Below are 15,326 nucleotides of genomic sequence, written 5' to 3' on the forward strand. Positions count from 1 at the left end.
ACCCTGGACCCTGGCCAAGGACAGGATCTATTTGGGATTTTCACCCTGGACCCTTTGGAAGGGTCAGGATCGAAATTTACATTTTAGCTCAAATTTCATCATCTCCTTGCCTTGAACTTCTCGACCTTTGAATTGCTTTCTCCTGAAGATATCATTGATTTGAACCCAAAAAAGACTAGAAAGGGGATTTCGCTCTGGACCTAGGTCAAGGATAGGACCTATTTGGAATTTCACTCTGGACCCTTTGGAAGGGTCAGGAGCGAAATTTTGACAAAGTTGCTCAATCAGACCTCATTTTCGTCATTACTTCACCAAGATCAAGTCATTCACCTCCAAAATTGCCAAGGAATAGGTTTTGCTCAAGGACCTAGGCAAAATATTAAACCCCTTAGGAATTTCGCTCTGGACTCTCTGGAAGGGTCAGGAGCGAAATTCTTGCTTAGGCTCAAGTTTTATCACTTCTCCACTCCAAAATGTCTTGCAAGGCAAGAATACACTAGTCTTCTCTCCACCAAGGCTTGGGAATTCATCTCTCGATCTTCATCATGAGCAAATTAGGTGAAATTGAGAATTTCGCTCTGGACCCTTTGGAAGGGTCAGGAGCGAAATTCATTCTTTAGCTCAAAATCCTTACCTCTTGGACTCATAACCTATTCAAACACATGCCTATGGCCATCTTTAATTCCAATTCACTTTGATCACTGTCCTTGCTTAGCACAAACTTGAAGGAAAAACGACTTTTTGAGAATTTCGCTCTAGACCCTTTGGAAGGGCCAGGAGCGAAATTCAAGTTTTAGGCTTGATCTTACACTTCCTTCACCTCAATTCACCTTATAAGGTAAGAATACCTCACTTCACCTTCAACCATGCCATAGGTATTAAAGTTTTAGCTTCACTCAAGGAGGAAAAGGGTGGTTTGAAAAATTTCGCTCTGGACCCTTTGGAAGGGTCAGGAGCGAAATTCATGTTTGCTTGTTTTCCCTCACTTAACTCCATTCTTCTCACTCTGACTCTCACCTCTGGACCTATCTCTCAACTTGCTTGACAACATTTACTTTGCCTCAAAAATGGCTAAAAGGAGAATTTCGCTAAAAAACATGGCCAGGGACAAGACCTATAAGGGATTTCGCCCTGGACCCTTTGGAAGGGTCAGGAGCGAAATCCTTGTCCAAGCTTAGAATCTTCATTTTTGGAGGCAACAATCCATTCAAGGGCAATCCTAGGGGCATCCCCCAACTTCTCCCACCTTGGTCTAGGCTTAGCTTGGCATAAAAATGAAAGGAAAAGGGTGTTTTAAGGAATTTCGTTCTGGACCCTTTGGAAGGGTCAGGAGCGAAATTCTCCTTCTTGAGTCTTATTTCATCATTTTTCACCTCAATTCACCTCAAAGGTCAAGGAAACGCTACTTCACATCCATCCAAGCCATAAAAACCAAAGACTTGACTTGCCTTGAAGGGAGAATAGGTGATTTTTGAGATTTTCGCCCTGGACCCTTTGGAAAGGTTAGGAGCGAAAATCATGTTTTTGCTCCATTCCTTCAAATTCATTGATTGCTAGCAACTCAAAATCACTCCTAAGGACATCCCCAATCTCAATTCACCTTAGTCCCCACTTGACTTAGCACAAAATTGAGGGAAAAGAGTGGTTTTGTGAAATTTTGCTCTGGACCCTTAGGAAGGGTCAGGAGCGAAATTCACAGTCTTGGACAAGATCCTCACTTTTCAACACTTTCAATCACTTCCTAAGGCAAGAACATATCAACCTACCCCACTATGCCCAAAGAACAAGACTTTCAACGCAAACAAGGAAGAAAAAGGTGTCTTCTAGGAATTTCGCTCTGGACCCTTTGGAAGGGTTAGGAGCGAAATTCACATTCTTGATTGATTTCTCACTTCTTTCATCCAATCCATCTTCAAAATCGATCAAACTCACCCTCCTCTCGCCATATTCAAGTCCACTTGCTATCCACTTGGCTCAAAAATCTTCATTTTCAATGCCTTAGGCCAAAATTGAGGGTCAAATGAGGATTTCGCTCTAGACCCTTTGGAAGGGTCAGGAGTGAAATTCTCATTTTGAGCTAATTTCTTACTTCCTTGCTCCTTTTCATGCCTTGGACACACTTTGTTAGGCTTCCTTCCATCATGCCCATGCAAATTTGCTCTTTAAGTTGACACATAGCTTCAAGATTTTGTGAAAAATAGGGTTTTATATGAATTTCGCTTTGGACCCTTTGGAAGGGCCAGGAGTGAAATTCCTCCTTTGGCTCAAACCCTGACTTCATTTTCACATTTCTTCACTCCAAATAAGTGTTTTGCCTTCACAAATGCCTGGGAATGAGCTAGTTCATGACTTTGGGCAATGTAGAGTGTCTTACAAAGGAATTCGCTCTGGACCCTTTGGAAGGGTCAGGAGCGAAATTCCTATTCTAGGCTTGATTCACTTTGGAATTGACTTGACTTTGGCCTAGACTCACGCCTTGATGCATATCCTTCTATATCCTTGCCCATTCGCTCAACCACTCTTTGACTTAGGTGAGATCCTGAGTCCTTGGTGAATTTTCTCTCTGGACCCTTTGGAAGGGTCAGGAGCGAAATTTGACAATTTACCCTCTCTGTCAGAATTCATTTATGGAATATAACATTTAAGTATAAGTTATATTCCATATATACTGTCAGGATGTTTGAGAGTGGTTTCGGACCTCCAGGAGTTATAATGCAAAATCTAGTTTTTGGAGGATTCTTCAATTTTCCAGACTTAGTCAAATTTCAGGATCAGGAAGACATTCCAGACATAGCCAAATTTCAGGGCATTTGAAGATCAGGATGACATTCCAGACTTCATCACTCACCAACTTGACCTAACTCAGACCTTCAAAGAGGATACTCACTCACCAAGCAAGACACAATTAGTAACAAGAGCAAAACCAGGCCCTAAGGAAGACTTTTAAAGAAACCCTAACCCGGAGCATCCATTGACTCACCTTTAGCTAAAATAGAGCCTGCTATCTTAGTGATCCCTTTGGCAACACTCAAAATGCAAAGGCTAACAGACAAAACCCTAAAAGACCTAAAAAAAAACCCCAGAAAGCAAAAAGTAGGGGTCCCCATTTGCAACGGGGTGATGTGTGAATACGTTACAACACAACCCTAGGACATAGAATGTGCCGGATATCATGATACTAAAATTATTGCACCTGTGATAATGACAATGCTACAATTGTCACTAGAATCAAGGTTGTAATCTGATAAGACTTCAAGTAGTTGTTGTCCCAGAGTGTTGGATATCAGATAATCCATATCTCCCTTAGATATGAAGTATTTCACTAGTAAGTGTTACTAAGTGATTGATCATGTCAAATAAATGTGTATATCTAGAATGTTGTTCCTTAAAACTTAATTATGAAATCAATCCTCTTTTGCTAAGAGGGAGTGTTAAGGATATAGCTTCATTCGGATTGAAGCAAGTAATATATAACAACATTGAATGAAGGGTCAGGTCCCCGTAGGGTCATGACTCTACGTGGCATAAGCCACGTAGAATTCATGCCCCTACGTGGACATGACTCTTCATCCTTTTATTTATAGGCATCGACACTTGTTGTGAACTGAAACCAATAACTGTGGCAGTTTCACGAACCAACAAGCTGTCGATATTATCATAGAAGATTAATAGTTAGAGTTATATATATATATATATATATATATACACACATTGGAGGTAAAACATATTCATTGCAGTTATCTTATTAAAGTCTATCCTCACTACATATTACCAGACTATTGTATTCTCTATCTCTGATCTAAATTCCTTAACAGGCTATTTGTACGAGGTATGTACTAAATCTAACCTAGCCCTACTTCACGAGATTGCAGATTCTAATGAAATTTGGCATAGAAGAGTAGGTCATTTAAACTTTCGTGGTTTATGTTCAATGGAAAAATTAGTAATTGGTTTGCCTAAGTTAAAACAATACCATTCTGGTACATGTAAGGGGTGTGCCCTAGGCAAAAATACTAAGAGTTCCTTTCACAATAGTTCTAGGAAAACAAGCAATGTTTTAGAACTAGTTCACTCTGACCTATGTGGGTCAATGTTTGTACCATCATTAGGAGGGCTCCGTTATTTTGTAATATTCATTGATGACTTCTCCAGGAAGACTTGGATCTACTTTCTTAAACGTAAAGAATTTGAAGAGATCCTCAAGAGATTTAAGGAATTCAAATCTCTCTCTGAAAACTCTTCCGGAAGGAAAATAAAAATGCTAAGGACTGATAATGGGAGGGAATACACCTCAGACATTTTTAGGGAATTTTGTTGTTGTCAAACACGAACACGAACCTTGTGACTTAGGTTGAAACCACAATTTTGCACATCCTCTTGGGATACAAAATTTTCAATCAACATTGCCAATATATGTTTCTTACATGTCTTCCCTCTTGTTAGTGGCTCCTTGCAATTGTAAATATTAGAATAATATTGTCATATCTTATTATTTAATGGTCAATAATGTATTTTAGGTGGATTAGATGCTTTCTAATCTAGTCTTTAGTTCTCGATTTTTTTCTTCAGAAACATCGACAATGTAATTGCCTATATATGTACATTCCATTCTTTCAATAATATAATGTAATTACCATTGTTTAACATGGTATTAGATTGGGATTTCTAAATTCATAAAAAAGTTGTTCCAAGATTTTCAGTCTTTTTTTTATAGAATTTTCGAAAGTCTTCTTTGAGGTTTTTCGAAGGCTTCTGTTTTTTGAAAAGAAAAAAATCATGGGCTTGTTTTTTTGAGGGTTCGTGTTTGTTTTCATGGGCGTTTTTTTCGCTCAGTTTGTGAGTTCTTCCACTCGTGATCTCTGTGTTTTCTTTCCACCCTTGCTTGTGCCATTTTTTCTGTGACGTGTTTGTGCGCCTCTGTAACGCACGTTTTTCTCCCTTGGGAACTTGCGTTGACCTGTTTCATTTGCCATTTTCGGTGGCAACGCATGTTTTTGTTGTCAGATTTTGTGGTTTGTGATTTTTTTTGCGAGGGTTCTATGCATGTTTTTTTTGCACGATCCATTTGAGGCCTGAGCGTTGTTTAGGGCATGTGATGGCTTGTGATTTTGTGTTTTTTTGGCACCGTTTTCATGCAACAGTGTTTTTTATGTTTTCTCCTGCTGTGGCTTATGCAAGTTGTGATCTGTGTGACTAAGGTTGTTTTTTGACCCATTTTTTTAAGCACCAAAACCATGACCTTTTTCTTCAGTAACGAATTTATTTTTTTTCGTCTAGGATTTTTGGGTTCTTGAATCTTTAGCCTATTTTTTTTGAGAATTCGTGTTTCCTGAGATTTGACCTAGGGCTTGATGACCTAGGGTTTCTGCATTGTCTCAAAATTATTGCCTCGAGTTTCGTGGCTGAGTTTTTCAGTGTTTTTTTGCCTTGGAATTCATGCTTTAGAATTGCCGGTGTCTATGCATTGGGATCCGTGCCTCGGATTTCATGCAATCAATGTTTGATTGTTTTTTCTCCAGTTTTCAGCATCTTCTATTTATCTCATTTTTTTGTGTCTTGGAAAGTGGTGCAGGGCACCTCTTCTTTTCATGGTGTTTTCATGCCATTAGGGGTGTCTAGTGTTTGTTTTTTGTTTACTTATGTTGTCATAATAGGTTGGATCTCAAGGATCAACCTAGATGTAATAAAATGCCTTTGTGTGGTCAATAACCTCTTAGGTGCACATATAAGCCTAGAGGTCTATTAGGCCATGTGGGCTTGAATCATGAAATTTTGTGTTTATGATCCTAGAATATTGTCTTAAGTGTTTTATAGGTTAATGATGTCCTTAGATATGGTTGGTAAGGTTTAGGTGCTTAGGAATTCAAAGTTGCAAAAGTTGTCATTATTGTCAAAGCAACTTTTGAAAAGTTGCCGGTTGGAATGTAACCTCTTTCCAACAGTCACAACCATTTCAAAGTTGGTTGTGGTCGTTGAGAGGAACCTATTTGTGCTTGTACAACCGATGAGAAAGGTTGGTTGAAGGCACAAAATGATTTGGAGAAGTTTGGTGGAGAGTATGAAATGAAACAAATCTGATTTTGCTTGAATTCTGTTACTTTTCCGTATTGTCCGTACAAAACGTTGAATGATTTTGTAAAACTTTGGGTTGGAATAGTAGAACGCTGAATAATCTTTCATATGAATCTGGTCTGACCCCTTGAAGTGGTGTTTGGGAGGAGATATCGACAATTTGCTTCTACAGGTCCGAAAACCCTTAATATCCCTAGGGTGTTGCAAAGATGAGGCCCTAACTTGCAATCTAGTCATTGGCTCTCAACGGCCTTTGGTAGGATGCGAGTTAGGGGGGTGTATTATGATATTCCAAAGGGGTGAGATCAGGGGAGTTGGATTGGTATTTTTACCACCAAGCCCTAGCCTAAACTTTGTAAGGGTATAGACCAGTACAGTCAAGAATTGATGGATTGCATGATGCCAGACATTTAGGAGGAGGAGTTAGATGGTTGAATTGGTACATTCAGACATTAGACAATCCCTCTGAAGTATTGGATCTTCCTTGTGGTCCCATTCCCGTACACTTCCTTTGTAACCCAGGGCTAATTTGATCATTTAGGTCTGTGACCCAAATAGGTGTCTAGGAGTGATGGAGCAAGTTGGAGATCTAGTTCTTTGGACTTTGAGAGAAGTTCCAAAAGGGTATTTGAAACTACAATTATAATTTATCGGTATAATCTTCTGCCGGTGTAAACTAGATGTCGGTGTGAATGAGCCTCTTTGTATTTGTCGGTGCCGGTAGGTGGAGTCTATTGCCGGTAGGTGAAGTCTATTGTCGGTAGGTGAAGTCTATTGCCGGTTGAACCTGGGGAACCTTGTTGCCATCAAAGATAAGAAGGTTGTGGAAGGTCTTGTGAGACCCTAAGGGCATAGTGAAGGTGTTTGCCAACCCTTGTGAGGAATAAAGTTCAAGTTTTGGTTTTGGTGTGAGTTGAGGCCTTCATAGGCTTGAGAATGTGGGAGTGAAAGGTAAGAGAGTGTGTGGGTTTGCCACACTACTGCTGATGACCTCTGCATCAGAAAGCATGAAAGATGGCATCTTTGACCAACATCATGTTGGAGCATAGTCAGAAGTTTAACGGTCTTAACTACAATACCTGGAAACAGTGAATGATGACCATATATGAATATCGTCGTCTTGATGCACTGGTTCTAGGTTCAGAAACTCATCCTACAAAAGTTGGACAGGACCAAGAGAAATTTGATGACTACAACCAGGAAGCTATGATGCTTATCAAACTTTCAGTTACTGATGATCAACTGCTTCAAGTGCCATTAGGCAAGATGGTTGCAAAGATCTAGACTCATCTGAAGGATCTTCATGAAATATCAGACAAGAGCCGTGCATTCTTTTTGAAGAACCAGCTGTACTCCATAATGATGCCTGAAAAGATGTCTTTGTAGGAACATCTCATGAACATCAAGGACATCCATGATCATTTGGAGGCGATTGGCTGGAAGATGGAGGAAGAAGACATGGTAGTCATCACACTAAAAAGTCTAGTAAAGTCTTAGGAGCATGTTATTGAGACGATCAACATTACCTTGACTAATGTTGACTTGAAGTTTCCAGAGCTTTGCAACAAACTTATGCAATAGGATCGCTAGAAACAGTAGTTTGGTAGCGTTGCTAGTTCGCTCTCCACAGAACAAGCCTTCTCTTCTAAATCCTTTGCTAAGGAAAAAGGGAAAAGTCAGTCCTCTCAGCAGAAAGGCTTAGGTCAATTTCGCGACAACTCCAAGAAAAAGAACATTAAGTATAATTATTGCCACAAGTATGGTCATATGAAGAAAGACTGTAGGCAATGCTTGGCTTTTGAATAGAAGAAGGGAGGGTCTCAACCAAAAGCCAATGTTGCAGAGCACACTGAGCAGAAGGAATCTGCATTTTATGCTGTTATGGCTAAAATACTTGCAGATCATGTTAAGTCCTCTGCTTGGTACATTGATTCAGGAGCTTCTTGACACTTCACTCATGGGAGGGATTGGTTCACAGATTACATGCCTTTCACCAATTTTTGATATTTGTAGGAGGGGAAGAATCTACTGTTGTTGGCAATGGCAACGTGCAGATTTAGTCTGGTGGGAAGAATTTAATTTTCCTCAATGTATTACTATGTTCTAGGCATGGAACTCAACCTTCTCTCTGTCAGTCAAATTATGAGACACCCTCGTCGGCTTGATGTAGTATTCAGCTCACACAAATGTATTATTGTTGATCGGGAGACTCGCACTATAGTTGCTGTGGACATTGAGGATCATGGTCTTTATAGATTTGTTGACATTGGTGATTTTTAGGAGCATGTCATGGCTGCCAAAAGTTCTTCCATCCGAAATCTCTCGCATTAGTGGTATGGACATTTGAACATACACTATCTCTCTCAACTAGTTTGGGAAGGTCTAGTTGTTGGCCTATCGGAGATTCAGACTCAGAATCATGGAGTTTGTGGAGCTTGTCAGGTTGGAAAGCAGCATTGGACTTTATTTTTAGATGGTGATTCTTGGCGAGGTTCCAACGTATTACAGTTGGTTCATGTTGATATTTGTGGACTAGTGAACACTCCTTCAATTATTGGATCCAGGGATTTTTTGTTATTTGTTGATGATTTTTGTAGCAAAATGTGGGTGCATTTTCTTAAACAAAAATTAGAGGTGTTTAGCATGTTTCAGAAGTTTAAGGCCTTAGTAGAAAAAGATTTTGGTTAGCAAATAACAACTCTTAGGTCAGACAATGGGGGGGAATTTTGTTCATCTGATTTCTCCAACTTCTATGCAGATCATGGCATCAAGCATCAACTTACCACACCTTGCACCCCTTAGCAAAACGGTGTTGTTGAGCGGAGAAACTGCACAATAACTGAGATGGCTCAGTCTATGTTGGAACATAGAAGTGTTCCAAAGAAATTTTGGGCAAAAGTAATTTACATTGCTATCTATCTTTTGAATTGGTCTCCCACACAGGCTGTGACGAAGAAGAGTCCAGAGGAAGCCTGGTCTAACAGGAAGCCCAAAATCAGTCACTCGAAATTCTTTGGCTTTATAGCTTATGTTTGGATTCCTGATGCTAAACGCACAAAGATGGATTCTAAGAGTCAAATTCATGTTCATGGGGTATACTGATAATCACAAAGCATATCAGCTTATTGGTGTAGACACTGATCATCTCATATTCAGTCAAGATGTTTTTGATGAAGAATGAGGGCCTTTTCAACTCTCTTCTCCTGTTTTGAGTCCTGAGAATTAGCTTCTAAAGGCTAAGGATTTGGGTGTTCATCTTCACTTAGGTCCACCTAAAGGGAGGGATTCAATAGACTCTGACTCTGAAGTTGTAGAGTCTCCCCGGCATGTTGTTGCACCACCTAACTTTCCTTAGGTGAATCTTGAGCATCATCCTGATGACTTTGTAATTGACATTCTTGGTGATGTTCATCCACCAGTTGGTACTTCTAGTCTTGGCTTAAGTGGTGGGCCAAGACTATTGGTGATCCTTATGATGATGAGCTCATTGAGGGTAGATCGTCTCGAAACAAGAGCAAACATTAGCATGCACTTAATTTTGCTCTCATGGCCAACATTTAGAGTGTTTATGAGCCTCAGACATATGCAAAGGCTAAAGGTATACTTGAGTGGGAACAGGCTATGGAAGTTGAGCACCATAGTCTTTTGAAGAACAACACTTGGGTCCTCCTTGATCTTCCACCAGGGAAGAAGCCTATAAGCTACAAATGGGTGTATAAGGTTGAATATAAGGTTGATGGAACCCTTGATAAGTACAAAGCTCGGCTAGTTGCTAGGGGGTTCTCATAGAAAGACGGCATTGACTATGAGGAGACTTTTGCTCCTACAACCAAAATGAGTACAATTTGGCTCATCCTTACCATGTTAGCTCAATTTGGATGGAAAATCCATTAAATGGACGTCAAGAGTGCATTCCTCAATGGTGAGTTGCAGGAAGAAGTCTAGATGACGCAACCTCCTGGTTTTAAGGTTGTCCGTAAAGAACACCAAGTATGCAAACTCATGAAAGCACTCTATGGCTTGAAATAGGCTCCTCGGGCTTGGTGCATAAAGATTGATAAGTACCTTTGTGATCAAGGCTTTCAGAGGAGTCCTTCTGATTCCAATCTGTATGTCAAAATTATTGGTGGTGATATTCTTCTACTTGTCATCTATGTTGATGATCTGATTATTATTGGTAGTTCAACACTTTTGATCGAGCAAATCAAACAAAGTTTGTGCTAGTCCTTTGACATGATAGACTTGGGATTTCTGCATTATTGCTTAGGTGTTGAGGTTTGGTAGACTAATGGCAGTATCTTTATCTCTTAGTCGAAGTATGCCAAGAGTCTACTTGATAAGTTTTGGATCTAGGATTGCAAATCTACCTCTACACCCGTGGAAAAAGGGATGAAGTTGTCAGCCAATTCGGATTCACCTTTGGTGGATGAATCGGTGTTTAGGTAACTAGTAGGCAATCTCATCTATCTTACCGCTACTAGATCTGACCTCAGTTATGCAGTGAGCTACATCTCTCGCTTCCTGATAGCTTAAAGCTGAACACTGGGTTGCAACAAAGCGTGTGTTGAGATATGTGAAGGGCACTTTTGACTTTGGCATTCTGTATGGCAGAAGCAAAGATCCTAGACTGATTGGTTTCATAGACTCAGATTAGGTAAGTTTTGTTGATGACAGGAGCCTACATCTAGGTATGTCTTTAATCTGGGAATAGGTGTAGTCACATGGACCAACAAGAAGTAGCAGGCGGTAGCTCTTGCCTGATCGAAGCAAAATATTGGGGAACTGTTAAAACAACTTGTGATGCAGTTTGGCTTTGAAGGATGCTCTCTGACATGCAAATGTCTCAAGAAGGGCCTTCACCTCCCTTTTGTGGCAATCAAGGGGTGCTCAAACTTGCCAAAAATCCAGTCTTCCATGAGAGAACCGAGCATGTTGAGCTTCATTGTCATTTCATCCGACATCTTGTTGAAGATGGATCGGTACAGTTGCAGTATGTTCCAATTGAAGATCAGATTGTGAACATCCTCACCAAGTCTCTGAGCTTGGACAAGTTTGTAAAATTTAGGGGGCAGCTTGGTGTAGTTGACAGATTGACCACTAAGGGAGGGTACTAGAATAATATTGTCATATCTTATTATTTAATGGTCAATAATATATTTTAGGTCGATTAGATGCTTTCTAATTTAGTCTTTAGTTCTCGATTGTTTGTTTAGAAAACATCGACTATGTAATTGCCTATATATGTACATTCCATTCTTTCAATAATATAATGCAACTACCATTGTTTAACAGCAAATTAAAAATGTGGGCTTTCTAATGTATCCATTACCTATAAACCATGATGACTACTTTTGTGGTCTTTTTCCATTGGCATCCTCAATTGAACACCTCTTATTCAATAACCATGTGAAGGTTGAATAGTTATTTCAAGTTATATCTCTTTCCATATCAGACAATTCAAATTTTATATCTTTCAATACCAGACAAATAAATTTAGACATTCTTCACATGACTGATATGTTGGAAACTTTGTTGGGATATTAAGGGATACTATGTACCAAGATGACAATGCATGCAATTTTTTATAGTTATCGTAGCTGCCATAGTAATAGTAGTAGTAATAGACATAATAACTGTACTGATAATAGTAGGAAGCATAGTAGTGGTAGTTTTAGTAGTACTAATGATAGAAATACGGTTGGTTGCAAATCTGATGCTAGGCGTTGAATTTATTATTGTATATTTCAGTTTTGATTGACACTCATGCTTTTGCTTTTCAGGATATGAGGGTGCAGCTTTGAAGACTCAGAGTAGTCTGGCTTACTTAAATTTTGGCCAGAACATTATTTTCAGCACAGCCCTATCAGCAGCCATGATTTTATGTTCACAGGGAATAATGAGTGGAACTATGACTGTTGGTGATCTGGTAGGAATCACCTCATTCTTATAGCATTATGTTATTGTATATTGATAAGGATTTCATCTAACCAATGCCTATCTGGGAGGAAGGTTCACTCTTATTAGTAATGTTTCTTAGCAGGCTTTCCACTTATGATTTATGTTTTAATCGGGGTATCTTTCTTAGCAGATGTTTGATGTTATTTTGGTTGCCTTCTACTGTTGCTGTAGGTTTCATCTTGTTAAAGTAGATGAAATAGGTCTCTAGGCGAATAATGAACAAATATTAATTGCTGGCTAATGAACAGGATTTGAAATTCTAAATCATCATAACAAGGCTTGCAAGTTTTTCAGGCACAGTCATGAAATAAGCTAAGTTTCAGTCAATGAGATTTTTTTCATTCCTAAGGTCAATCTTGAGTCAAGTTGGTCAAACTCATGGGTGAATGAAAAATTATGAATAATTAATGAGGTATTCAAACTCTCAAAAAACACAGGAATTTAAAGAAAAATTCTCTAATGTCAATGTTTTCAAATTATTAGCTTGTTGTAGATGATTAGTCTCCCTAATTTGATTGTTTTAGCATGCTAGGTCAATGCCAAGTCATGTGATTTTGTTTCAAATTATCTATTTAAACCTATGTTATTGGGTTTTGCAAGAACCCTAGCTGAATCTGAACAATTATTGACTGAGTTTTTGATCCTTGTCCAGATCCAGCTTGGGTTCAAACAACATCTTGCCCTGAGCCTTTGGATTGACTTGGTATGGTTGAATGTTCCTAGGCTAAATCTAGAAGGTTGAGGCAGGACCCTATGCAAACCTAAGGAAATTTTACGTAGAACCTGACAAAACTAATGAAAAAAGAAAAACAGAAAGAAATGAACTGGATCAAGGACGAGGGGCATGAAGCTGCTGAACAATTTCATTTACATGGTGCAGCTAGTGGGAGTGGCATTGACTTTGCTTGTCCTTCCAACAAAACCAATTGATGGCATTGATGCTCTTGATAAAGAACAATATGATGATTTCTATTAGTTTTACACATGCAAATGCACTAATATGTCATTTTGATTTGTTTTTGATGTTTGACAATTGATATTGAATTATCATCAGTTGTGTTATGTATTTAATTTTTGTATATTTTGAGCAAATAGCGCGCGCGTGTGTGTGCATTGGTGCATTTGTGTATCAGAGCTACAAGGCTTGAACTTGGTTTGAAGTTGGCACTCAAACTTGGTAAATTGAAGGAAACATGAAATATGTTTTTTGTTAAGGATTTAAGGCTTTTATTATGCACCCTGCACTAAATCAACTTTGAAGGACATAATAAACCTAACCAAATAGAAGCTACTTGATCACACACAAGCATGCATGATTAAATTAGTACAAAAGTAGATTTGAGCTTAAGGAAAAAAGTATTTTAAATATATAACTATTGTAAAGTGTTTTAGTTATACAAAACTCATGAAATCTATGGCATCAAAACAAAAGAACAAAAGCATAACTTTTGTTGAGAGGAGCTTGTATCACTTGACCTAACATTTGTAGCTTTTACAGTTAGTCCTACATTGACATCTAGGATAGGTTCTTGATGATGATGCAAACATGATATTTACTTATTTATTAGTGGCATGAACATCCAAGGGAACTCCTCTACTAGGACTACTCTCTTTGCCCCAAGATTGGTTTGATCAACCAATACAAGGTCATCCTTAGAGAAGATGTGATTCCAGCCTTGGTGATCCACTTTGATTGTGTATCAATTGCCTCTTATGTGATGGTGGAAAAGTCAGCTTAGGATTCGCTTGTGATTGAGGCAAAGGTTGTAATGAATGTAGACAAGATCATTCAACCTTTGCATTAACAATATGTTGTGCCTCTTGGAATATATGTTCTCAAACATACTCCAATTGTGTTGCTCAAGACACTTATGATAATCCTTTAAAGGTTTGACACATTAGCACTAAATCTCTCACACCATACATTTGAAGCAGAAAAAAAGAATTGGATCTCATTGTTTAACCCCAACATAAAAAAGTGTAAAAGATTTAAACTTAAAGTACACCCTTAATGAACTTTTACTTGGCTGTAATTTTGTTCGAGTTGCCTTACATATATCTCGTGCAAAGAGGTCCTCTTGTGCAAGTCTAATGGTCTCAATCTTAGAGATGATTCTCACTCCAAGTAGAGGATTAGGTACCACCCACTTATCATAGTGTAGAGTCCACTTAAAACCTCCTCATTGACCATGTAATTTAAGTGGAATTGGAACCCTAGTTTCAAAAATTGAGTAGTTGAATGTAAGGGCCTTTGAATTTGATGATGCCATTACCGATCAATGATATTCAATATGGAATTGTATATCTCCTAAAGCCCACCATGGATGGATTGAATGGATTTCTTGACTATTGGTAACCTCATTCACAATCCATTGTAAGCTTCTCCTCATTAGCAACACGAAGGAGGACAACTAAAAGCTATGTGAATTGTTGTTAAACAATAACATTAAGTAGTTGGTAGTTGGTTAATGGATTAAAAAAGGGCACATAAACTAGTACTATAAAGCGTAGTTCACAAACTTGAACTTAGTGAGTATTTGACAACTTAAAAAAACTTAAATTTTTCGAAAAAAAATAATTTATTTTAATTTTTTAGTGCAATTTACAACTATAAAATGTATCAAGTGAGTTTGGTGGGGTTCTAGGGGTGACACATCTAGAAGGGTCAAGTGGCAACACCCTTGTAGGGTCTGAGGGCAGTGCACACCATTTTGAAAACCACACAATCCTTCATTGTGCACTCTATTTTCATAAAATTTTAGAAGAAAAAAAACAATGCTTATAAAGCCTAAATATCAAAGTTTTTGGAGCGTTTAACCCATGTTATTTTTTTGCGATTTTGACATCTTGCTGGCATAGCAGGTCAATTGGGAAAAAAAGCTAAGTTTTTGGTGAGTTTCAATGAGTACTTGCCAAAAGCTCGGTGAATAAACCTTGTGAAATAAGCAATGAAATAAAAACCCCCTCAACCATGTCAACTTGTAGAGTACTTGCAAGATTGCAAACTATGCTATGCCTTGATAGATTGGCAAAATAAGCAAAAATAGAAATGAAATATGAACTTACATCTATGAGCTATTAGAAACCCACAGTTCTTTTAATTGAAAACTCCTCAATAGTGGCCTCAGCATATGAAGAATGAGACCCTTTCTCGCCAGCAAACATGTGCCTGAGACACTGTTTGATTGAAGCAAATATATCAACGTGATAAAGTTTATTGCAAAGCGGGCAATTTAAGGATGGGGCAACACCTTGTTTGTCTATTGCCTCATTAAGTTTAGGATCCAAGTATAGCT

General features: G+C 38.5%; 1 protein-coding gene across 7 annotated transcripts in view; it reads left to right on the forward strand.

The window, feature by feature from the left end:
* LOC131057975 (ABC transporter B family member 25, mitochondrial) overlaps positions 1-15,326 on the forward strand; it is a 274,108-nt gene that overhangs the window by 94,831 nt on the left and 163,951 nt on the right. For all 7 annotated transcript variants that reach the window (XM_057992056.2, XM_057992053.2, XM_057992055.2 and 4 more), the window contains one exon: positions 11,853-11,998. In XM_057992056.2, the coding sequence (XP_057848039.1) occupies positions 11,853-11,998 (146 nt within the window). The remainder of the gene's footprint in view (positions 1-11,852; positions 11,999-15,326) is intronic.

This window comes from Cryptomeria japonica, chromosome 9, assembly GCF_030272615.1.
Source record: "Cryptomeria japonica chromosome 9, Sugi_1.0, whole genome shotgun sequence".
Lineage (NCBI taxonomy): Eukaryota > Viridiplantae > Streptophyta > Pinopsida > Cupressales > Cupressaceae > Cryptomeria > Cryptomeria japonica.